The following is a 25,849-nucleotide window of genomic DNA, read 5'->3' as shown; positions in this document are numbered from 1 at the left end:
GGTCTATAGTGTGGTACTCACTTTTGCTCACCAAAAAAATTTGCTCCAGCACCAGCTTGTCCACACGGGAAAGAAGCCCTCTGGTGCTGTGGCTGTAAGGCGGTGTTTCTGCCACAGGCTCCTTTGGCCGTTCACAGATGCCCACGCACACCCGGGGAAACCTTCCCCCTGCCCAGAGTGTGGCATCTGCTTCCTGCACTCCTCCCTCCTGCTCAGCCACAGGCACATCCACTCTCATGAGAGGCCCTTTCCCTGTACTGAATGTGGGAAAAGCTCCAAGAGGAAGCACGCCCAGAAAGCCCACCATGGAATCCATCAGGGATACACGGAAGGGCCAAGGTGTGGGAGCCCTGAGCCAGCCTCCTCCCTTGGGGATCAAGACCCTCAGTTCATGTCCACTATTGGATACATTCCAGGAGTGTGGGTGACTGGGGTCAAGTGCTGCGAAGGGGTTTATGATGGAAGACATTGTTTCCTGTCAAGCGTTCACCACTCAGAGCGGGTGGAGGCAAGAGAGAAAGGAAAAAAGGGGGAGGTGTTCAAAGTGACAAAGTCCATAGGTGCCTTGGAGTCCTCCTTCAGAGAGCAGGATATAGAGGTAATCGGAAATGTACCAGCGAGTTACGTCACCCAGAAATGGACAGGTTGGAACTGGACTGCAAGAATCTGTTAAGGAACGGGAAGATTCCATCATTACCCGTGACTTTGTCCCAGGACTAACACTGCTTGCTGGAGTCTGGGTTTATGGCGCAATGACATTTTAGGCAAATCGAAGGTTGCACTGCCTGATGCTTTCCTCTCACTGAGCATGAAACAAGGAGAAATGACGCTCAGAGCCTTTCACCCAGTTTAGAGCTGCCAGTGCAAGGCAGAGGACATTCTCCAGCTTCAAATCTCATCCCCACCTTTACTAACAGGCAGTCTGCTCAACTGTCTGCTAACCATCCTCATAAAGGACTCTGGAAGGTGAATTTCCACTGTGGTTATCTATCTCAATGTGCCTACGAGGTGGCACCTGGAACCTAGCTGGCTTTCAACACCATTTCCCTTTACCCCAAACAGGGGGCCTTTGGTGGCCTCTTGGTGTGTAGACTCCCTGGATCTTCTCCATCCTTCTCTACAGTGGACATTCTGCAGGAGGAGCCCCGCGTGTCCCTGTGCCCAGTGTGAATCCAGGAATTTATACAGAAGGGAGCAAGGGCCTCTTCTTTCACATGAAGTCCTGGGTGCATCTCTCTCCGAAATGTTTCCCTATAGGTAAGAGCGCCTGACTCTGCCTGATTCCTAGGCTCTGCCTTAGTGGCTCCCACCAAGATCACCTTGGCCAAGATCATCTTTGGCAAGCCAGGCCAAATGGGGCCTTTCCAGCCCAGGGCCAAAAGGGTGAGGCTGAGCTGTCTTGCCATCTCCTGTATGTGGGAAGAGGGCTTAACACTCTTTCTCCTCAGTATTTAACCATCTTCTTTCCTAATCAATGTCAGCATCATTGACAGTGCATCATTACCATTTAGGCAAAATATCCACAGGGGAAGTCTGATTCCTTCCCAACCTTCTCTGTTTACTCATTGTCTTCCCAATGAAATAGTTTGCTGTCTGTTTGCCCTTTTATTCCCTCAGCAGCCTACGTTTACCTTCTGATTTCTCCAAACTGAACTATGTGTGGCACAAAGCTATCAGTTTGCCCTGCACACTATCAGAGTAATTCTCTTAAAATATTAACAGAAGGTAATTCACTTCTTTAGACCGGTGTAGAGCTCCCCGATGTGCAGGATGAAACCATCCAATATCTGGTGTCAACCTATCCTTTTAATCCTTCAGGGTTTTTATTTTATTTATGTTTATTTATTTTTGAGAGAGAGGGAGAGAGTGCAAACAGGGGAGGGGAAGAGAGAGAAGGAGAGAGAGAGAGAGAGAGAGAGAGAGAGAGAAAGGATCTCAAGCAGGCTCCGCGCTGTCAGCACAGAGCCTGATGGGGGGCTTGAACTCACAAACGCTAAGATCACGACCTGAGTTGAAACCAAAAGTTGGACACTTACCAGACTGAGCCACCCAGGGGCCCCTCAATCCTTGTTTCACCCTAACAGTATCTGGCACTGCATCAGAAAATGTCCTCATTCCCTTCACACTCAGAACTTTCCTGAATTCCTAGCTTTGTATCAGAGATGTTTATGGTCATGGAATTCAGCTGTTTACTCAACAAATATACATTGAGCACTGCTGCCCTCTCTGAATTCCACCCATTCATAGACCAAACTCATTTCCCACCTGATGCATCAATCTGGAAAGTCATTCAGAGCAGGGATTCTGTCTTATTCATTTTGGCAATCCTGACATTCCACTTGCTCCCCCAGTAGTTTGTTCAATAGACAGTCACTATGCTTGGGACAGAATAGAACTCAGTGTTTACTGTCATTTTGTTGTTGGTGTGTTTTGTTTTCCCCTACCTCCTCTGTTCAAAAGTTCAAAAGGCTTCCTCAGAAAGCCTTACTACCTCACAAGGTTATCTTGTGAATTCCTGAAATGTTGTCTTCACTCCTGGTCAGCTCTGGGATAGCGTTTTATCCATAAAAGGTGCTTTAACAAATTGATCAATGGGTTGGAGAGAGAGATGTCACCAGTTGAGGTATGTAGCAAATGGCATATTCTCTGCCCCCTAGATCGCCTGGGAGATGACCCTGAGCTGGTGAAACCCTGAACAATAACACTTAGACAGAAGTCGGGACTGATGGAGTGGGAGCCGACTGGTTACATCAGCAATTTTCCTATGCCTTTCACATACATGCTTGCTGCACTCTGTTAATTTGTAAATTTATATGCCTCACTCAACTACAATCTTCATTCAGAGCATGGTTCATGACTTATTTCCAAACTGCCTAGCACTACGCTTTGTACACTGAACAAATGTCATGTAAAAATAAGGAACTGAGATGTGCATAAGACTGAACCTGGAAACAGGCCAGGAGCTCTGATTGTTGAGTTGACCAGCGAATTCGCATAGTGCGGGGCAGGGGGTCGTGTTCTGCGGTATGAATGAAGACCCGGTCGGCCCTGGGTTTAAATCTGTTGGTTCTCCTTATTAGCAGTATCCCTCTGAGATTTTCCTCATCGGTAGAACTGGATGGTGACCACCAACGACTTCACACAATAGTAACAAAGAATAAATAAGATCCCCTCTTATTAGAGGGGAATGGTGCCTGCGCGCAGGAAACGCCAACGTTAATTTCCCTCCCCAAAAGGCAACAAGGAAGTTATCCAATTCTCTGAGAAGGTCACCCGGGGTAATCTCAGCCCCGGGCTGGCCGGAGTGGCTCCGTCACTCAAATCCTTCCCTCCCTCCACGAGGCAGCGCGTGCCAGAGAATAGGGGCCCGTCAGCGACGCCAGGCTAGCTCACAGCTGCCGGACTCAGAACCGGCCAGAGGCACCCGGCTTGAAGGGTCAGCTTCCTGCCCTTACGCTTCCGTTGGCTTCGTTTAAACAGGCCGCTTTCGACAGCACCCAATCAGGAAGCTCGATCTTCGGCCGCCGCCCAATGAGCGCGTGTAATGGGGGGAAAAAGGGCGTGAAGCCCAATCGCAGCGCCATCACACTTGAGGGCAAAGAGGTTAGGAAGCCGGCATGGCGCTCCGGTCAATAAAATCGATAGCTGGAAGCTGCCTGTGTTCCAGGCTAAGGCGGTGCGGGAGCAGCGCCGCCATCTTCCCCGAAGGCATCTTCCGGTGCCTTTCACCCAAGTTCGGGCAGGAGTTTCCTGAATAATAGCGAAAGGTTTCCGTTAGCCCCGCAAGGCGGCCGATTCCGATTCCCTCCGGGCCTCCCCAGGCACACTCAGCCCCGGTCCGGCGGGGGCTCCCAAATCTCCGGGTCCGCCAGGGGTCCAGACCGAGACGGGGAAGGCCGTGGCGCCGGCTTCTGGGGTCCAATGGCGCCACCTTCGGCTCCGCTCTCTGCGCGGGGACCAGGAGAGGCCAGACCCGGCCGGAGAAGGGGAAGGAGGCCGAGGGCGGTGAAGTTCGCAGACGTGGCCGTGTACTTCTCCACGGAGGAGTGGGGGTGTCTGCGCCCGGCGCAGAGGGCCCTGTACCGGGACGTGATGCGGGAGACCTACGGCCACCTGGGCGCGCTCGGTGAGGCCCGGCCCAATTCGCTTCCGCGGGGCCCGAAGGGATGGAGGAGCTTAGGGGCGGGGGTTGGGGGGACGGCAGAGTGTCCAGGGACCTGGCCTGCGACCAGGTTGTGTCAGGGGAGGAGGACAGGGTCTTGGCAGGAGATGACACCGGGTAGGTATTTACCCAGCGTTATTTAGGAGCTGGGCGTCTGACTGGTTCTCCTTCCCCAGGGTGCGCAGGTCCCAAACCAGCCCTCATCTCCTGGTTGGAACGAAATACCGATGATTGGGAACCGGCTGCTCTGGATCCGCAGGAGTGCCCACGGGGGGTAGCAGTCCAAAGAAGTGAGTGAAAAATGCCTGTGGAGGGCCTGCGGCCTCTAATGACTCAGTTTCAAGTTTTGGTAGCTAGGGGTTCCTCTGGGCCGTCCTGTAATGCTTTACTTACTTACTGTGTTGGTTTTCATAACTTCAGGGTCTTGTCTCTCTGATGGTGTTGGGTCGGTCCACCATACAGTGGCTTACCCATCAGTTTGCAAACTAACGGTCTGCAGTTCTCTATTGTGTGAATGAACCAGTGAGCTTTTCAAAGGAGTTACACTCCGGTGTCCTTCCCAGGATCCCTGTCCTCAGCTAGCTTTGAATTGGGCCCTGAGGCACCTGGTACCTTTCTGAGTTTTCCGGATTTTGGTTGAACGGGTCTCATAGGGAACAGCTGCCTGGGATGTAGGGCCCTCTTTCTGCCCTTTTGGCGGGGTGACTGCTAATCACTGCAGGAATCTGTACTCTTCTCAGGATCAAGCAAGGCTCTGATTGATGCCATTCAGGTAGAAGGACCCCAGATCCACCCACAGGGACGGATGTAACTGTCGGAGCTGGAGTTTTGGTGCCAGATTCTCTGGGACCAGTGCTATCTTTCCAAGATTCAGATCTGACCATGATACTTCCTTACTTAAAACCTGTTAGTTTGCGGGGCATCTGGGTGGCTCAGTCGGTTGAGCTTCTGACTTCGGCTCAGGTCATGATCTTGAGGTCCGTGAGTTCGGGCCCTGCATCAGGCTCTGTGCTGACAGCTCAGAGCCTGGAGCCTGCTTCCGATTCTGTGTCTCCCTCTCTTCTCTGTCCCTACCTGCGTGCCCCCCCTTAAAAATAAACATTAATTTTTTTTTTTATTTTAAAAAAACGTGTCCGTTTTTGCCACGACAGGTTGGCAAATGGCTGTCAGTTATATCAAGTCATTTGGGGAACTTGGTAAAAAAAAAAATACACAGATTTCCTGGACCCAGAACTATTGACTTACTCTTATGGATGTCTAGGCCATTTGTAACGGCCCCAGTCAGTTGGCATGTACGTTTAGATTTGAGAACCACTGGATAAAATATAGTTCAAGGCCCTATACAGTAGTGGTTCTCGGAGTATGGTCCTCAGACCAGCAGCAGCATCAGTCAGGAAAGAATTAGAAATACAGATTCTTGGGCCCCATCCCAGACCTGCTGAATCCAAAATTGTCTCAGTAAGTTATCCACATGCTTCTGATCACAATGAAATTTGAAACCCATTGGCTTAGACGGCCTTAGAACCTAGTCAGCTCATAGCCATTATAGCTCATAGCCTATAGCCAGCTCATAGCTCATGTGTTTCTGCTTCCTTGCCTTACACTTAACCTGTTCAAAAACTTTTAATTTGTAAAATCTGCATAACCTCCAAGAAACCTTTTCTGACTTCTCCAAATTGAGTTAGGGACTCCTGGAATCTCCTCTATTTCTATAGTAGTACGTCACCGTGGCACTGACACAGATTGTCTGTGGCACTGACACTCCTTGAAGAGGGGCTGAGTCTGTTTGTGTTCCAACCTGTAACACTGTCTTAGGCAAGGGTGGGGGCCCAGTATTTGTTAAATTAATTTCTCCCTGTGTTCCTGTAGAAACCAGAACCAGAAAGAAGAACGGAGACAAGGAAGTATTCCCACCTAAGGAGGCACCCCGAAAGGGGAAGCGAGGGCGGCGGCCCAGCAAACCCCGACTGATCCCCAGGCAGACGTCGGGGGGCCCCATCTGCCCTGACTGTGGTTGCACCTTCCCTGATCATCTGGCCCTGGAGAGCCACAAGTGTGCCCAGAATCTGAAGAAGCCTTACCCTTGCCCAGACTGCGGGCGCCGGTTTTCCTACCCCTCCCTGCTGGTCAGTCACCGGCGGGCACACTCTGGTGAGTGTCCCTATGTTTGCGACCAGTGTGGCAAACGTTTCTCCCAGCGCAAGAACCTCTCGCAGCACCAGGTTATCCACACAGGCGAGAAGCCCTACCACTGCCCTGACTGTGGCCGCTGCTTCCGCAGGAGCCGGTCCCTGGCCAATCACCGGACCACGCATACGGGTGAAAAGCCCCACCAGTGCCCTAGCTGCGGGCGTCGCTTTGCCTATCCCTCGCTGCTGGCCATCCACCAGCGCACACACACGGGGGAGAAGCCCTACACCTGCCTGGAGTGCAACCGCCGCTTCCGTCAGCGCACCGCCCTCGTCATCCACCAGCGCATCCACACCGGCGAGAAGCCCTACCCGTGTCCGGACTGTGAGCGGCGCTTCTCCTCCTCCTCCCGCCTGGTCAGCCACCGGCGGGTACACTCCGGGGAGCGCCCCTACGCCTGCGAGCACTGTGAGGCCCGCTTCTCCCAGCGCAGCACCCTGCTCCAGCACCAGCTCTTGCACACGGGGGAGAAGCCGTACCCCTGCCCAGACTGCGGACGTGCCTTCCGGCGGAGCGGCTCCCTCGCCATTCACCGCAGCACGCACACCGAGGAGAAGCTGCACGCGTGCGAAGACTGTGGCCGCCGCTTCGCCTACCCCTCGCTCCTGGCCAGTCACCGGCGCGTCCACTCGGGCGAGCGGCCCTACGCCTGCGACCTGTGCTCCAAGCGCTTTGCCCAGTGGAGCCACCTGGCCCAGCACCAGCTCCTGCACACCGGGGAGAAGCCCTTCCCCTGCCTGGAGTGTGGCCGTTGCTTCCGCCAGAGGTGGTCTCTGGCCGTCCACAAGTGTAGCCCCAGGGCCCAAAACTGTAGCGCTAGATCTGCTCTAGGGGGGGCCAGCCAGAAGGGCGATGCCCTTTAGTGTGGGAAGGACAGTAGCAGTTCATTTCAGTGCATGGAGGGGCCGGGAGAAGGGAAGGAGAGCCCCAGGTCATACAGGGCAGAGTCAGAGCAAAAACCCAGGTTCCCTGCCGCAGAGACCTGAACTTCAGTGTATTCCACCACACTGGCTGCCTTACTGGATGTGTCGAGAACGGACGGTCCCGTTAGGAGAGGTGACATCATTTGGTTGTTTCCCGGCTACCCTGTCCTGAAAGAATTTCTGTGTGTGGATATCAGGACTGAGAGTTCTCCCGTCTGCTTTAGAGGCTGTTGGCTTTTGCTTTGTCACAGGGGTTACCTGTCCTCTTGCACAGTCAGGAGAATCCCATACTCTGCCCCTTCCTCCATACGTGGTTAAAACCAACCTGATCTAGCCCTCTTTTTACACACTCCTGCCAAGTGTTTTTTTTTTGTTTTTTTGTTTTTTTTTTTTTACCTTTGCTTTAAAACCTCCCTTGACGGGGAGCTTACTACCTCACAAGGCAGGTCATTTCGTTGTGGGATAGCTCCGATCTTTAGAAGGCTGTTCAGGACCACATTCTCCTTCCCTATAAGCCTTGCCCAGAATATTTCATACTTCATGTGCGTGACAGCATTTCAGAGAACTCTATCACGACTGCTTTTGCCCCACGTTTTCAGGTTAAACAGCATCGTTTGGTCCATCATTCCTTAAAGACAGGGTTTCAGTTCCCACACACATGCTCGCTCTCCAAACAGGTGCTGGGTTTTCAATGTTCCTTTTAAAGCCGGCACCATAGTGTGCACAGTACACCTCCTTGGTCTGTACTTGTCTCGGTGGCTCTAGATTGCACTGACTTTGGGGATGGTGGCACTGCACGGGGGCTTCATGGGGTGGCAGGCACCTAAATACCTAAGGTTTTTGTTTGTTTGTTTGTTTTTAAACCACATACTGTGAAGCTAAGTCTTCTGCACCCTATGTTTGAAAAATTGGTTCCAGTGGGTCTGGGCCATAGGCAAAGTGAGCTCTGGGAGAAGACTGATTTTAAGGCAAAGCAGGGGAGCTATGGTCTAGCAGCAAGAGGCAAAACTGGGACCAGCTTGTACTTCATCCAGTGGATTTGGATTCGTTCCAGGCAGCCAGTGGCTGGAAAACCCTTGAGAACTGGGTCTCACCCTTCCCTGATTTCTCATCAGAATAAGGAGACATCAGCACAGACCTTCCAGGAGTCCTCAGCCAACATTTTTCATAAAATGGAGTGAGGCCATTCAAGGAGGGTAGAGTCAACAGTCATCAAGTTGTGCTCATGCCTGCCTTCCTCACATAAGCTCTCCAAAGCAGCAGCAGCAATGTGTCTTAATCTTTGATATGCCTCCCTGGTACCTACCCCTGAGTAGATGCTCAGTAAAGCTTTACCGCATTAAATGAACAAGGCCTACCACTTTGCCTTGGGTAGCTGCACCAAATTGGAATTTCCAAACATGACTTCTCTCCTATTCCAACGGCTGGAGTGGGTCATGTTCCTACCCCTATTGCTTGTTCCTTCGGCTCTCCTCATCTCAGCCCCAAAGTCGGGGAGCAGTTGGGGAACAGTGTTTGTAATTACCTCTGTTCTGGTGTTTAGCAAGTTGCATTGTAACTGTTTCTCCTTGGATGAATGGATGAGCTACCCCAAGACAGGGGTCGTACCAGATTGGGTCTCATTAAAATGTCTGATAAATGAATTATGTTCCTTGTGGAATTACTATTTATAAAATGTAAGTGTAGGTCCTTGACTGACTAGAAATTTTTACAGTTTTTTTTTTGTTGTTGTTGTTGTTTTTTAATGTCTATTTCTGAGAGAGAGCGGGAAAGGGGCAGAGAGAGGAGACTCCAGGCTCACCCAACTCTTTCTTTACCTAGGAATTTTGTAACTTTCTTTGGCCTGGATTGTAACTCCAAGACTTGGGAGCCACTGGTGGCCAAGTTCCAGTGTGTGGTCTGTGGAGGGTTGAGACGAGTGACAACTTACTAGGTTCCCTAAAGCACTTCAGTCCCAGGGTCCGTTCCATTGACCAGCTGTGATCCTGGCCCTGTTTTCAGTGGGAGATCCCAGTATCCTTCCAATAAACTCCCCCTTCTGTTTTAGGTAGAGTTTCTGTTACTTGCAACCAAAGAGCGAACGGATTCACAGTCCCAGTATGGATTTACCTCCCATCTGCCTTCATGTCTATGTACGAGCTGTGAAGAAGAAAAAATTACAGGGTTGCTGAAAGCCAGCATGACGCCTTTCCTGATCTCCAACCTCAATTGAGCCTTCCTTATTACTTAAGTCTTCCCTCTGTCCTTCACGAGTGAAACACAAGGTTTCACATGGGAACTCTTAACATTCCACTCCCCACTGCCCCCACATTTACCAGTGTGACCACAAGTATTTACCTGCTTCCAGGAACCACCTCAGGGGACCCCCTTATGCACCATGCTCGCCAACAAAGCTGTCCTTGAATTTCATCTGTCCTCTCAGGGATTTTGCTATTGTTCGTCTCTCCCCTTAATTTTATGGTTTCAGAGTCCCTCTCTTTGCTGGAACACACACATGCCAGTCTTTAAACATGATAAATATTTTTTAAGATTTTATTTTTAAGTAATAACTCATAACCCCAAGATCAAGCGTCACACACTCTACCAACTGAGCCAGGCAGGCGCCCCTCAGCTAAATTTCTTGAAGGAGTAGCCTATGTTCACTCTATTCTTTGGCCTACTGCAACAGTATTGTAGCTACTTTGTTGAGCATTTAATGATGCGCCATGTACTGTGTTAAGTACCTTGTACACTCCAATCTAATTTGTAGGAAAACCCCTTCAAGTAAATGTTAGGAGACGCTCCACAATGTCTCCAACATTGCCCCGCATTCTGCTGAGTATGCCAAAAATGCAAGGCCCTGCCTTCAGCAAATTCTCCGACAAGCCGATTCAGACCTAGAGCCTCCTGAATGAGGAGGGGTTGGGTCCCTTGGTGAAGGAGTATGTTACACTGGCAAAAACATGCTGTGTATCTTCTAGCCTTTTCCAAATGGACCTGCAGCCATTCCCCAGAGTGGCAGGGCACAGGAAAAGGGGAAGTCACAAGAGTGTTCAGCGATTACTGGACACTGGATCTAGACATTTTCTAATTCTCGGAGATCCAAAACATGACTGTTAGTTCACCAGGCACAGTGGACTCATGGAGATCAGGCGTGTGTAGAAAAGCGTTGACTCAGCAGGCCTATGTTGCTTCAACCCTGCACATTTCAAAGAAAGTTCACCTTCAAGACTGGCACTCGGCTCACTCCTGCGAGATAAATTCTCAGCCCTTGTAAGATTTGGCCTGATTAGGGTGTTTTGTATGCTGGAGGCCTCGAGTCGCACTCTACCAGTCTGACCAGATGAGTTCATCCTAATAACGTGGCTTATGATGAATGCCTGTTTTTGCTCTGGGGGGCTGAGTCTGAGTAGCTGAGGTCAGTCATGTGGATACTCCATGTATGACTGACCTCCCCCCCCCCCAATAAAAACCCTAGACACCAGGGCTGAGTTTCTCTAGTTGGCAACGATTCACATGTATTGTCACAAATCCTTGGGGGGAATAAAGTGCATCTCTGCAACTCTACTGGACAACGACACCTGGAAATTTCCAAGTTTGTGCCTGGTTTCTCCTGGGCTTTGCCCCATGCACCCTTTGCCTTTGCTGATTTTTTTATCTGTATCTTTTTGCTTTAATTAGCTACAAACTGGAGGATAAAAAGAAAGGGGGAAAATGCAAGGCCCTGACCACTCTTTCACTCTCCCCAGCCATGTCTTAGGGTTGTGTTTGCATGAAGCAACTGTCAGGGAGAAATACTGTCTCTACATGGGACAAAGAGCAGCTTCTTCCTACTTGCCACGAAACGCCAGGTTCCCCCAGCTCATTGTTCCTCCCCCACAGTGCAACTCTGTGTGTCTAGCATCCACTGGGCCCCTCCGTGTTGTCTCTGTGGAGCTTAGGAGGCAAAAGAACCAATGCATATGTGATGCTCAGGTGACGTGTGCCATGAATAAGGTCTTTTGTCTCTGACATTGGAGCCTCTTGTCCTCTGCCAGCATCCGTGAAACAATAACAGACTAATTTTTTTACTTTGTAAGTAGGGTAACCTTCACTTGCACACTTGACAATAGGTATTATTTCCCTTTAATAGAGGAGGCTCAGTGATATATTAAGTAACTGGTCCAAGATCACATATCTGGTACATCTAAGGGCCGTGATTTCCAAGCCAGGTCTGACTCCAAACCTAGCTGCTAGACAAGGTATTACAACAAAGAAACTGTCCTTTAAGATGCCTTGATGACTCAGCAAATCAATGAGTTAGTTTTTATCTTTTTTAGTTTTCCTACCAGAGGTCTCTTGTAACTTAGCTTTCATGCCTCATATTCTTCTAGTGTTCCTGGTATTTCTTGTGGTTCGTTCTAGTGTATACACGTAGGAATTCCTTCTCAGGGTTTCTTGTGAAATGTACACGTTTTCCCAAATTCCAAGAACAATCCATCAAGAAACTGGGAAAGTGCAAAAAATGTATCATAATTCTCCTGTGAGCTAAAGCTTAACAATAAGTATAGAGAAGGTGCTGGTTTGGAAGAGGTCATTAAAAGCAAGAGCAGGAAATGCTGACTGTGCAGAGTTGAAAGTGAATGTCAACACACCTGTGAAAGGGGCAGGAGCAACTAGAATAAAAGATATCACAACAGCGGTGCCTGGATGGCTCAGTCAGTTAAGCATCTGACTCTTGATTTTGGCTCAGGTCATGGTCTCACGGTTTCTTGAGTTTGAGCCCCGAGTCCCTGCGTCAGGCGCTGACAGAGTAGACCCTGCTTGGGATTCTTTCTCTCTCTCTGCCCCTCTCCCACTCATGCTCGCTCGTTCTCAAAATAAATAAATTAAAAAAAGCTATCACAACAGGATCAGGTAATGTTACCTGTAGCTGTGGCCACGTTTGGAAGCCTGTGTTCCTGGTCCTGTCTGCTGCTAATCAAGAGTCATTCTTGCAAATAAAGTTTATATTCACAGGATACTTTGCACAAATCTATAAATGGTGTTAGAGAAATAAGTTTTGGAAGCAAAATAAGTTGGTCTCTTTTAAAAAAAATTTTTAAAAATCTTTATTTTTGAGAGAGAGACAGAGAGAGACAGATACAAAGTGCAAGCAGGGGAGAAGCAGACAGAGAGGGAGACACAGACTCCGAAGCAGGCTCCAGGCTCTGAGCTGTCAGCACAGAGCCCGATGTGGGGCTCGAACTCATGAACTGTGAGGTCATGACCTGAGTGGAAGTCAGATGCTCAACCAACTGAGCCACCCAGGCACCCCAAAATACTCTTAAAGTACTGTGAGAGCTACAAAACTGTGGACTGTTGTGGTAAAATATACATAAAATTTACCATCTTAACCATTTTTAAGTATACAATTCAGTGGCATTAAGTACATTCACAATGTTTTATAACCTGCCACTGAGTTCCAGAACTTCTTGATCATCCCAAGCAGACACTATGTACCCATGAAGTAATAAACAAATACACGAATGTTGCATTTGCAATTTTGATAGTTATTACCAAATTGCTTTCCAAGGAGGTTGTATGAATTTACACTCCCATCAGCAATATGTGGGAGTGTCTCTACCACCTGTGAAAACACAGTGCGTCACTCATTGCTTCATTCAACAGATATTTTGGGCAACTGTCACAGGCCATGTAATGTCTTTGCCCTCATGGAGATTCGAGGCTAAAGAAAAAAATAAATAATGTCAGGAAGCGATCAGTGCAGGATGAGAGGATGAAAGTGATGAGGGGGATTATTTTGGGACAGGAGTGTCAGCAAACTTTTTTTTTAAGATTTTATATTTTTTAAAGTTATTGCTACACCCAACATGGGGCTCAAACCCACAACCCAGAGGTCAAGAGTCGCACACTCCACTGACTGAGCCAGCCAGCTGCCCCAGCAAACTTATTTTTTAAATTAATTAATTAATTTTGAGAGAGGGGTGGGGGAGAGAGAGAAGAGAGAATGAGTGGGGTAGGGGCAGAGAGAGAGGGAGAGAGAGAATCCCAAGCAGTCTGCCCCATCAGTGCGGAGCCTGATTTGGGGCTCAAACTCAAAAAAACTGTGAGATCATGACCTGAGCCAAGATCAAGAATCAGACACCTGGAGCACCTGGGTGGCTCAGTTGGTGAAGCATCCGAGTTGAGCTCAGGTCATGGTCTGGTTCGTGAGTTCAAGCCCCAAATCCAGCTCTGTGCTGACAGCTGGAAGCCTGGAGCCTGCTTTGGATTCTGTTACCTGTAGCTGTGGCCACGTTGGAGGGGCCATCTCTCTCTCTCTCTCTCTCTCTCTCTCTCCTCCTCTCCGGCTCGAACTGTCTCTCTCAAAAATAAATAGACATTAAAAAAAGTTTTTTAAGGGGCGCCTGGGTGGCTCAGTCGGTTAATCGTCCGACTTCAGCTCAGGTCATGATCTCACAGTCCATGAGTTTGAGCCCCGTGTCGGGCTCTGTGCTGACAGGTCAGCGCCTGGAGCCTGCTTCGGATTCTGTGGTGTCTCCCTCTCTCTCTGCCCCTCTCCTGCTCATGTTCTGTCTCTCTCTGTCTCAAAAATACATAAAAACATTAAAAAAATTTTTTTAAGTTTTTTTTTTAATATAAAAAAGAAAAAAAGAGTCAGACACTTAACTGACTGAGCCACTCAGGCGCCCCCCAGCAAACTTTTTGATCCTTACTCATCTGATAGGTGAAAAATACTATCATTCAATTTTAGTTTGCATTCCTCTATTAGGAGTGACTTTTAAAAAGTAGGCTCCACACCCAGCACGGAGCCCAAGGCAGGGCTTGAACTCAAGACCCTCAGATCATGACCTGAGCCAAGATCAAGAGTCAGACACTTAACCAACTTAGCCACCCAGGTGCCTCTGATTAATTTTTCAAATGCTTTAAGAGATCCCTGTATTTTCTTTTACATGAATTGTCATTTATATTATTTTTTTGTTGCTAGTCTTTGTCTTCTGCATTTGTAGTTTTTAAAAAAATTTTAAAAATTTACAGTCAAGTTAGTTATCATATAGTGTATCAGTGATTTCAGGAGTAGATTCCTTAATGCCCCTTACCCATTTAGTCCATCCCCCCTCCACAACCCCTCCAGTAACCCTGTTCTCCATATTTAAGAGTCTCTTTTGTTTTGTCCTCCTCCCTGTTTTTATATTATTTTTGCTTTCCTTCCCTTATGTTCATCTGTTTTGTATCTTAAAGTCCTCATATGAGTGAAGTCATATGATATTTGTCTTTTTCTGACTAATTTCGCTTAGCATAGTACTCTCCAGTTGCATCCACATAGTTGCAAATGGCAAGATTTCATTCTTTTTGATTGCCGAGTAATACTCCATTGTATATATATGCCACATCTTCTTTATCCATTCATCCATCGATGGACATTTGGGCTCTTTCCATACTTTGGCTATTGTTGATAGTGCTGCTATAAACATCGGGGTGCATGTGTCCTTTCGAAACAGCCTACCTGTATCCCTTGGATAAATACCTAGTAGTGCAATGGCTGGGTCATAGGGTAGTTCTTTTAATTTTTTTGAGGAACCTCCACACTGTTTTCCAGAGTGGCTGCACCAGTTTGCATTCCCACCAGCATTGCAAAAGAGATCCTTTCTCTGCATCCTTGCCAACATCTGTCATTGCCTGAGTTGTTAATGCATTTGTAGTTCTTAAATAAGGAAATTAGTCCTTTGGGATATAATTTATGAATATTTTTCTTAATTTGTCATTGTATATTGACTTCTTTTTAAAATTATTTTATTTTTAAATGTTTATTTATTTTGAAAGACAGGGAGAAAGAGCGAGTGGGGGAGGAGCAGAGACACAGAGAATCCCAAGCAGGCTCTGCGTGGTCAGTGCGCAGAGCTGGATGTGGGGCTTGAACTCAAGAAACCATGAGATCACAACCTGAATAAAAATCAAGAGTCAGATGTTTAACTGACTGAGCCACCCAGGTGCCCCTTTTTAAAATTATTTAAAAATTGAAAAAAAAGGTTATTTATTTTAAGAGTGGGGGGGGGGGAGGAGGAGGGGCAGAGAGAGAGAGAGAGAGAGAGAGAGAGAGAGTCCCATGCAGACTCCAAGCCCTCCGCCCCACTTGGGGCTCAACCCCACGAACCATGAGATCATGACCTGAGCTGAGATCAAGAGTTGGATGCTTAACTGCCTGAGCCGCCCAGGTGCCCCTATTGTAAATATTTTTCTAGTGAAATGTTAGTTTTCATTATTCAGTGCCACACGTTGTGCTTTGACTCATATTGTTTCCTCCAAGTTCATCTGGGAAGGGTGGCAGTTTGCTGGGGAACCGCACAAAACATAGAATACTTCACAAATTTGCTTGTCATCCTTGAGCAGGGGTCACGCTAATCTCCTCTGTATCATTCCAATTTTAGTATGTGTACTGCTGAAGTGAGCCCTGTATGCCTATTTTTAATCTAAAATGAAAAATACTTTTGGGGTGCCTGGCTGGCTCAGTTGGAAGAGCATGCGACTCTTGATCTCCAGGTCATGAGTTCGAGCCTCATGCTGGGTGTAGAGACTACTAAAAATAAATAAACAAATAAAACTTAAAAAAATGAAAAATACTTTGAATTTTAGCCCTTGATTCCAACTGTTATAATTTCCCGGATTTTAATATTATAAACAAAACATTTGTTAGTTGTGCTGTAGTTGATTTGGGGGTACTGTAACTCAACATATAATTTCCCACCTCAGTGTCCAGGTTGTACCTTGCTTACTCTATCACGTTTTATACTTCACAGTATTCTTTTAGTCCTTAAAAGAAAAAAAAAAAATCATGTAGGAAAACGATGTGGAAAAAAAGAAACATGATGTGAGTAGCAAAATTTATATTTTTCTTTTTTAAAATGTTTATTTATTTTTGAGAGAGAGACAGAGCATGAGCAAGGGGGGTACAGAGAGAGAAGGAGACAGAGTGTGTGAGTGAGTGAGGAGGGGAGGGGCAGAGAGGGAGACACAGAATCCAAAGCGGGCCCCAGGCTCTGAGCCGTCAGCACAGAGCCTGACATGGGGCTTGAACCCATGAACCGTGAGATCATAACCTGAGCCAAAGTCAGCTGCTTAACCGACTGAGCCACCCAGGTGCCCCCATTTTTCTTTTCTAGCCAATACTGGGCCCCTCTGTTCTGTTGCTTTTTCTTCCTCCACCTCCTTTCACTTATTCCACACTGCATAGCAAAAGATTAATGGGTGATAGTGATACAGTGCTTGTAAGGAAGGAACTTGCCATATTTCTTACAACAGACATTGTTGGACTATTTGCCAAAGCACACTTGACTCGGTGGGGAGCTTTTGTACTTTTTCTTGCAGGAAACACAGCCATCTTTGGAACTATAGTTTTCTTGGCCTTTGGGAGCAATGATGACTTCAGTTGGCAGCAGTGGAGCAAAGGAATCACTGATCTGTCAGAAACTGGACACTTTGTCATTTGGTGGCAAACAGGAGACAGGAATAATGCTAAACGAAATAATAGCAAACCTCTTGGGGTTGATATAGGTACTCACCTTTCACTTTTCTTGTACACAGTATTTTCACAGGACTTGCTAACGCATTTAAAAGGTTTTTATCTTTTGGAGGAAAAAAATAACCCAAATCTCCATACTATAGGCACAATAGAAGGACCTTACAACATTTTCACGTTAAGTCATTATGCTCCCATTTAGGTCACAGCACAGGCCACTCCCCAGCCACCGAGGGAGGAACTGATTAAATGGGAGAAATTTATTAAATAAGAGAAAATAAAATTTCCTTCTAGAAACCTTTACATTTACGATCAATTGATTTTCTTTCTTTCTTTTTGAAGTTGGCTCCACACCCAACAAGGGGCTTGAATTCATGACCCGGAGATCAAGAGTTGCATGTTCTACTGACTGTGTCAGCCAGGTGCCCCTATAAGCAACTGATATTCAACAAAAATGCCAAGACAATCCAAACAGTGAAATAGTCTTTTCAACAAAGGGTGGTGAAACAACTGGATATCCACATACAAAAGAATGAAGCTGGATCCCTATCTTCAACTGCAAACAAAACTTAACTCAAAGGAGCGCCTGGCTGGCTCAGCTGGTACAGCATGTGGCTATTGAATCTCAGGGTCATGGGTTCAAGCCCCACACTGGGGATAGACATTACTTACTTACTTAATTTATTTATTTTTGATAGACAGAGAGAGACAGAGCACAAGTGGCGGAGGGGCAGAGAGAGAAGGAGACACAGCATCCAAAGCAGGCTCCAGGCTCCGAGCTGCCAGCACAGAGCCCGATGTGGGGCTCGAACTCACAAACCGCAAGATCATCACCTGAGCTGAAGTCTGACGCTTAACCGACTGAGCCACTCAGGTGCCCCGAGATTACTTAAAAAAAAAAAAAACTAAAAAAAAAATTAACTCAATATAGACCGTAGACCTAATTGTAAAAACTAAAACTCTTAGAAGGCGGTGCCTGGGTGGCTCAGTCAGTTGAGTGTCTGATTCTTGGTTTTGGCTTAGGTCATGGACCATGGAATGGAGCCCCGTATCAGGCTCTGCGCTGACAGTAAGGTGCCTGCTTAGGCTTCTCTCCCTATAAGTGAATGAATGAATGAATGAATGAATGAGGAAATAAACACTCTTAGAAAAAAAACATTGGTGTCAGTCTGCAATCTTGGGCCAGGTGGTTTGGTGTTAATCTGGATCTTGGGCCCTTTTCAAGTTTATTTATTTATTTAGAGAGAGAGGGAGCATGAGAGGGGTAGGGACAGAGGGAGAGGGAGAGAGAGAATCCTAAGCAAGCTCTGTACTGTCAGCACAGAGCCTGATGCGGGGCTTGAACTCACAAACTGCGAGATCATGACCGGAGCTGAAACCAAGAGTTGGATGCTTAACTGACTGAGCCACCCAGGTGCCTCTGGTCTGGCAATGGTTTTAGATATGACACAAAAAGGACAAATGACAAAAGATATGCACTAATTAAATCAAGATTAAAACTTGTGTTTCAAAAGATACCTTGGAGAGAATTAAAAGACAATCTACTGAATGGGAGAAAATATTCCCAAATGAAAGGGATTTGAATCCATAAACTCTTACACTGACGCTAGACAACGACATTATAAAAAAAGAAAATTCTATGGGGCGCCTGGGTGGCTCAGTCGGTTGCACATTCCGACTTCTGCTCAGGTCATGGTCTCACAGTTCGTGAGTTCCAGTCTCATGCTGGGCTCATTAGCAATGAACAATCCAGAAAGGTAATTAGGAAAACAATTCCATTTATAATAGCATGAAGAAGAATAAAATACTTAGGAGTAAATTCAAGTAAGGAGGCAAAAGACTTGTACATTGAAAACTACGAACTACTGGGGCGCCTGGGTGGCTCAGTTGGTTAAGCATCTGACTTCGGCTCAGGTCATGATCTCACAGTTTGTGAGTTCGAGCCCCATGTTGGCCTCTGTGCTCATAGCTCAGAGGCTGGATCCTGCTTCAGATTCTGTGTCTCCTTCTCTCTCTGCCTCTCCCCTGCTCATGCCCTCTCTCTGTCTCAAAAATAAATAAACATTTTAAAAAAAGAAAGAAAACTACGAAATACTGCTGAAAGAAATTAAAGACCTAAATAAATAGAAAGATATCCGTGCTCATGGATTGGAAGACCTAATATTGTTAAGATGCCAGCAATACCCAAAGAAATCTACAGATTCAGTGTAATCAAATCAAAACCCCAAAGGTGATGACATTTTGAGAGAGGTGGTGGTTGCAAAACATTGTGAATGCTCTAAATGCCACTTAATTGTACTTTAAAAATGGTTAATCACAGGTGCCTGCCTCTGGTTCAGATCACGATCTCACGGCTCGTAGGTTCAAGCCCCGCGACGAGCTCTGTGCTGACAGCTCAGAGCCTGGAGCCTGCTTCGGATTCTGTGTCTCCCTCTCTCTCTGCTCCATCCCGCCCCTCCCCCTCCCCCCCCAAAAAAAAGCATTAAAAAAATTTTTTTTAATGGCTAATCATGCTTTGTCTAGGCAATATGCAGTTTGCTTCTCTTTTCTTTTTCTCCCAACATTTTATTTTGAAAGTTTTCAAACACACAGTAAAGTTGAAGGAATTTTACAGTGACCACCCATATATTTACCACCTCACCTCATTCTAGCATTAACATTTTACCGTACTTGTACTTGCCTTATCATGTAACTATCCATCTCTCTACCAGTCCATTTCCTTTTTTGATGCACTTCAAAGAAATTGTCAACACCAGTACACATGACCCCTGAACATTTCAGCATGCACACTATTAGCTAGAGTGCAATATTTGCTTTACATATTTTTTGAGTTAAACTTACATAGAATAAAACGAAAATAAATTTTAAGTATTTGCTAAGCATACACCCAAACCTCCATCAAGAGATAGAACATCACTATCACCCTACAAAGTTCCCTCATGGCCTTTCCTAGTTAAACTCATCCCCCTCCCGCCAGAGACTACTGCTCTAATTATGTCGCCACTACAGATTCAATTACGCTGTCATAAAACATCACATAAATGGAATCCTACAGTGTGTGTTCTTTTGTCTAAGGCTTCTTTCATGCAGCAAAATGTCTTTATTGCTTCTCTTTTAGATCTTCAATTCTTGAATTCAGAGCTAGGAGAGTGCTCACATCCCCAACACAGTACTTGACAAGCTCAGAAATTGCTATTCAGTAGTGTTACCTGTATTAGTTCCCCACTGCTACTGCAAGAAATTACCAAACTAAGAGGTTTAAAATAACACAAATTTATTATCTCACAATTCTGCAGGTCAGAAGTCTGAAAATAGGTCTTCCAGGACTAAAGTCAAGGTGTCAGCAAGGTCGCATTCTCCAAACTTTAGAGAATCCATTCCTTGCCCTTTCCAGCCTCTCGAGGCTGCCCCGCATCCTCGATTTGTGTTCCCTTTCCAGCAATGCGTCACTCCCGCCTCTGTTTTTGTTGACACATCTTCTTTGACACTGATCTTCCTGCCGCCTCCCTCCCTTTTTGTTTACATAACTCATTTATTACAGGCTAGCAATGTTTCAAATGAAGAAAGACTCCTCCAGTCCTCAGAATTCACTGTGACGACGGAAGTGGTCTTGTAGGTCCAGACACCACCGGCTACTCTTTTCATGCAGGCACTACGATACCAGATCCCCACAGTTCACGTCTTCATCCTTGTTTTGCCACAGAAGGAGCAAACGTCCTTGGAGTGCTGGCTTATTTCAATTTTCTTCACCATTTTCCTGAGGGAGGCAAATGGCTCCTGTATTTACTGACAATTCTGACCTTCTTGGGGCATTTTAGCCATGTCACTGCAAACTAGGTCTGAGCCCAGAGAGGACCCTCTTGCCTCCCTTTTATAAGGATCATTGCGATTACATTAGACCCCCTGGGATAATCCATGATAGTCTTCCCATCTCAAAATCCTTGGCTTAATCACACCTGCAAAGTTCTGTTTGCCGATGTAACATATTCACAGGTTTCAGGGGTTAGAACATGGACATTCTGGGGCCCACTATTCTGTCTGCCATGTCACCTGAATAAATAAAAGACCTTAAAACCATGCTTCTCAAACCGGGTAGCCTGAAGATAGAAAAGAAATATGGTACATATTCTGGATATGCTTCTTATGGATTTGGGAGACAATTTTACTAACTTAAATTAATAAATGGCTTAAAACACTAGACTTCCCCTCTGAGTCAGAAATTCTGCTTCTATGATTTATTCTACAGACACGCTCATATATGTGCCTAAAGAAGTATATCTAAGGCGGGGGGTAATGCATGTGTGGCTCAGTTGGTTGAGCATCTGACTCTTAATTTCAGCTCAGGTCATGATGTCAGGGTTCCTGAGTTCCAACTCTGAGTCAAACTCTGCACTGACAGAGCAGAGCCTGCATGGGATTCTCTCTCTCTGCCTGCATCCCAACCCCAACCCCCCCCCCCATCTCAAATAAATAAACTTAAAAAAAAATCATATCTAAGGATGTGATTACATTATTTTATGGCAGTAAGACTGGAAAAAAACTAACTGACCATTAACAGAAAATGAACTAGATAGGGGCGCCTGGGGGGCTCAGTCGGTTGAGCATCTGACTTCAGCTCAGGTCATGACCTCATGGTCAGCTGTGCTGATAGCTTGCTCAGAACCCTGGAGCCTGCAGGGGATTCTGTGTCTCCTCTCTCTGCCCCTCCCCCGCTCACGCTCTGTCTCTGTCACTCAAAAATAAATAAATGTTAAAAAAAAATTTGTAATAAAGTTTTAATAATTTTTTTTAATTACAAAAAAGAAAATGAACTAGACAAACTGTTCCATCCATAGTGGAACACTATGTACGCAGCCATTAAAAAAAGCAGATCTATATGTACTGAAATTGAACAATCTGCAAGATGTATCAAGTGAGAAAAGAAAGCAAAGTGAACAGTGTGTTTATTATACTACTTATGAAAGGAAGAAAATGTATCCTTTCATGTACCTAAATTATCTCAGGAAGGACACAAGAAACTGGCAATAGAGGTTGTCTCTAGGAAGGGGAAGGGGAAGGGGAGGGGAGTAGAGGAAGGAGACTTTTTTTTTTTTAATTGAAGCATAACACACATATGTAAGTGTACGTATAGGTCAATTTTCACAGTCTGAACACATCTGCGTAACCAGTGCCTAGATCAAGAAACAGAATATTGGGGTGCCTGGGTGGCTCAGTGGGTTGAATGTCCAACTCTTGATTGTGACTCAGGTCATGATCCCAGGGTTGTGGGATTGAGCCCCATGTCAGGCTCTGTGCTGGGCATGGAGCCTGCTTGGGATTCTCTCTCACTCCCTCTGCCACTCCCCCCCCCCCCCCCAGGCATTCTCTAAAAAAAAAAAAGAAAGAAAAAAAAAGGAAAGAAACAGAATATTACCAGCACTGGGGCACCTGGGTGGCTCAGTTGGTTAAGCGTCTGGCTTCGGCTCAGGTCACGATCTCGCGGTTCCTGAGTTCGAGCCCCGAATCAGGCTCTGTACTGACACCACAGAGGCTGGAGCTGCCCTCAGATTCTGTGTCACCCTCTCTCTCTGCCCCTCCCCTGTTCGTGTTCTGTCTCACTCTCTCAAAAATAAATAATAAAAACATTAAAAAAAATTAAAAACAGAATATTACCAGCACTTTATTTATTTTTAAATGTTTATTAACTTTTGAGAGACAGAGCGCGAGTGGGGGAGGGCCAGAGGAAGAGGGAGACACAGAAACTGAAGCAGGCTCCAGGCTCCACACTGTCAGCACAGAGCCGGATGAGGGGTGCCAACTCACAAGCTGTGAGATCATGACCTGAGCTGTAGTTGGATGTTTAACCAACTGAGCCACCCAGGTGCCCTGCTTTATTTATTTACTTTAATGTTTATTTATTTTTGAGAGTGAGAGAGAAGGCACACGAGCAGGGGAGGGGCAGAGAGAGAGGGAGACAGAAGATCCCACGCAGGCTCTACACTGTCAGCACAGAGCTGGACATGGGGCTTGAACTCATGAACTATGAGATCATGACCTGAGCCAAAATCAAGAATGGACACTTAACTGACTGAGCCACCCAGGCACCCCTATTTATTTATTTTAAAGTAATCTCTACACCCAACGTAGGGCTCAAATTTATGACCCCGAGAGCAAGGCTTTACTGACTGAGCCAGTCAGCCACCCCATTATCAGCACTTTACAAACAAAAAGCTTGGATTAGTTTTGCCTGTTTTTATACTTTATGTAAATTGAATCACATATTACATATTTTTTTTGTCTGGCTTCTTTTGCTCAACAGTATGTCTGTAAGATTCATCCATATTATGCATGTAGTTCTAGATTATTCATTCTCATTTCTAAATAATATTCCATGAATAGTATTCCAATGATTTATTTATTCATTCTTCTATTGTTGTGAATAGTTTCCGGTTGTTGGCTACTGCAACTAATGTTGCTGTGAACATTTGAGTACGTGTCGTTCAGTAAACCTATGTATGCACTTCTTCTGATTATGTGAGTAGGAGTGGAATTGCTGGGTCATAGATAGGCATGCAAATATTTAGCTTTAGTAGATACGGACAGTTTTCCAAAGTTGTACCAATTTACACTCCACCTGTAGTATAAGAACGTTCAACATGTTCAAAACTTACTTTTGACTAGGCACTCTATTGAATTTGACTATATTATGAAATAGAATGCATATCCACATGAATTGTATAGCTAGATTATGTCTTCAAAGTGGTTTCACTGTACGGATGGACAGCTTTTTGTTATATCCGTAGAACTTTCCTTCTTTCCTCCCATGAATACTACTTGGTTGGAAAAGTTTGAAAAACAGATTAAGAGGTGATTTGATTCATTTCCCAGTTTGATTACTCAGTTATGAGCTGTAATTCGAACACAAAATTTCTGATCGAGACAGGGTACAGTAAGTGCTTAGCTAAGCAATTGGCTGAACCTGGGAGCCAGATGATTTTGAACCTGCTTTCTGTCCCTCAGCTGCTGCGTCTGTGAAAGGCAAGACATCTGTGACCTCGGGGCATGGGCCAAATCAAATACCGGGTAGGAATAGTTTCCGCAGCTCGCCCGGGCTAGCCCTGCCCAGGGTACCCAGAGCAGGTTGGGGCAGGCCAGCCCTCACTTCCATTATCTCCAGTTTTCAGCCTTTGGCTTTTACTCACCTTCAAGCCCGGGACATCTGCACCTGCTCGTAACAGGTCTCATGTAAGTAGAAGGCAGTAACCTCAAACCGTCAAAAACACTCTTTTAGGTCCTGTCCCGGAAAAGCCAGGTCAAAAGAAAGCCTACTTAAGAAGAGAGAAAGAAAGAGAAAGAGCCTACTGCCTCTCAGCGCGCGCCACCTTCCAGACAGGTCGCTCCTTCTCCTCGGCCTTTCAAATAGGCCGCCCTGGAGAGACCAATCGCAGCCTTCCTTCTTCCCCTAATCGCCGGCGCCGCCCAATCAACGTACGTCATCTACGACTTGCTGCCCTGCAGGTCCAACCTCCCTCCTGGTTTTCCCCTGGTGAGGAAGGGCAGACCGGAAAAGCAAGGGAGGTTGATGCCGAAGAGGCGCCATGTTGGTTAAGGGCAGGGCCGTGGCCGTTCAGAACTTTTTCAGAAGAAAGCTAGCAAAGCTCTAGCGTTTTCACATATTCCAGAAGCCTCTCTTGGCGTAGCACTGAAGGGTTTTTCCATGACGCCTCCCGGGGAGGCCGGGCGTGAGAAAGCAGCCCTGGGGTCGTGAACTTCGCGGACGTGGCCGTGTACTTCTTCTGGGGGGCTGGGGGTGTCGGCGGCCAGCGCAGAGCGCCCTGTACCGGGACGTGATGTGGGAGACGTACGGCCGCCTGGGCGCGCTCGGTGAGGCCCGGCGGTCCAGCAAGGGGGAATGACGAGAAGGGGGGACTGATGTCCCCAGGTTCGAGTGGGATGGAAGTGTGGGGCACTAAGGAAGCAGCCTCATCCTTCCCTCTCGGGTTCTCAGCCGAACCCAATGTTTCCCCTCCGCAGGATTTTTAGGCCCCAAACCCGCTTTTATTTCTTGGGTGGAAGGAGAGGTGGAGGCCTAGGATCCAGAGGGTGAGACCCCAGCAGCTGTCATCGGAGACGGGGGAAAGGTAACGGGTACTTCACTCAAACCCAGTATTGGCACCTCTTAGACGCTCGTCCCCTAACTCGAATCCATAGCACACACTGCCTCCTCCAAAGCCCCATCGCGTATCCCTAAACCTCCTCTCCCGAAGGTTCCAATCTCACTGCAAAATGGCTCATAGAACAGCTAAATAGCACTACTTAATCATACTGGAAAACCCCAGTCTAGTACAGAATAGTGCTTGAGTTGTCAGGGCAGCGAAAGGAAAGGAGAAACACATACCTAATTAGATTTTTCTTGTGTAATAAAATGAAGATAAATGTTCCTTTTAGGTATTAATATGTGGACCTCAATGCAAGGATAATGTCATTCATCAGAGATTCTAAAATAAAACATGTTGGGGTGCTTGGGTGGCTCAGTCGGTTAAGTGTGGGACTTTGGCTTAGGTCATGATCTCCTGGTTCAGAGTTCCAGCCTCGAGTTCAGCTGTGTGCTGAGAGCTCAGAGCCTGAAGTCTGCTTCAGATTCTGCATCTCCCTCTCTCTCTGCCCCTCTCTCACTCATGTTCTGTCTCTCTCAAAAATAAACATTAAACAAACAAACATGTTTTCTCTGCCGTCACGTCATAATAAATGCTCGTTCCCAGGTCTTCCTGTGGAACCCGGAGTACAGTCCAAGTGTAGACTTTTTGATGACATCCCCTTACTGGGGATGGCCCAAGGGAGGTCATTTAGTGGCTGTTTTGCAAAGGGGTCATAAATAGGTTCAGGGTTGTAAGCTCCACAAAGGCTGAGACCATCACCACCCTCAATGCCTGACAGAGTAGGGGTTCACCTCTGTTTATCTCCAGTTTTCAGAGCTTTCATGTGTTAACACCGTCCAGATGATGAAATTTGCTTTTACTCCAGGCTAGCTTTCTGGGTTTGATGAGGCCCCAGTCTCGAAGAGCCCCAGTCCAGCAGACTGCCGTATATTCAGACATTCATGCTGCTTCCCAGGTC

The 25,849-nt window shown here is 46.7% G+C and overlaps 1 protein-coding gene and 1 non-coding gene across 2 annotated transcripts; one reads left to right on the top strand and one right to left on the bottom strand.

Moving 5' to 3' along the window:
• The first annotated feature begins 3,581 nt into the window (after positions 1-3,581).
• Positions 3,582-8,918, top strand: LOC115504351 (zinc finger protein 689). The gene is made up of 3 exons (XM_030301279.2): positions 3,582-4,126; positions 4,339-4,452; positions 6,032-8,918. The coding sequence occupies exons 1-3, from the start codon at positions 3,922-3,924 to the stop codon at positions 7,213-7,215; spliced, it is 1,503 nt and encodes a 500-aa protein (XP_030157139.1). The 5' UTR covers positions 3,582-3,921; the 3' UTR covers positions 7,216-8,918.
• A 6,664-nt stretch (positions 8,919-15,582) lies between these two features.
• On the bottom strand, positions 15,583-15,689 carry LOC115504624. Its single transcript, XR_003965731.1, has one exon. It is a non-coding gene; the product is annotated as a U6 spliceosomal RNA (small nuclear RNA).
• Positions 15,690-25,849: the final 10,160 nt, after the last annotated feature.

The sequence above is a fragment of the Lynx canadensis genome, chromosome E3 (genome assembly GCF_007474595.2).
Source record: "Lynx canadensis isolate LIC74 chromosome E3, mLynCan4.pri.v2, whole genome shotgun sequence".
NCBI lineage: Eukaryota > Metazoa > Chordata > Mammalia > Carnivora > Felidae > Lynx > Lynx canadensis.
The sequence above is the reverse complement of the archived record's forward strand: the minus strand, read 5'-3'. Positions and strand labels throughout refer to the sequence as shown.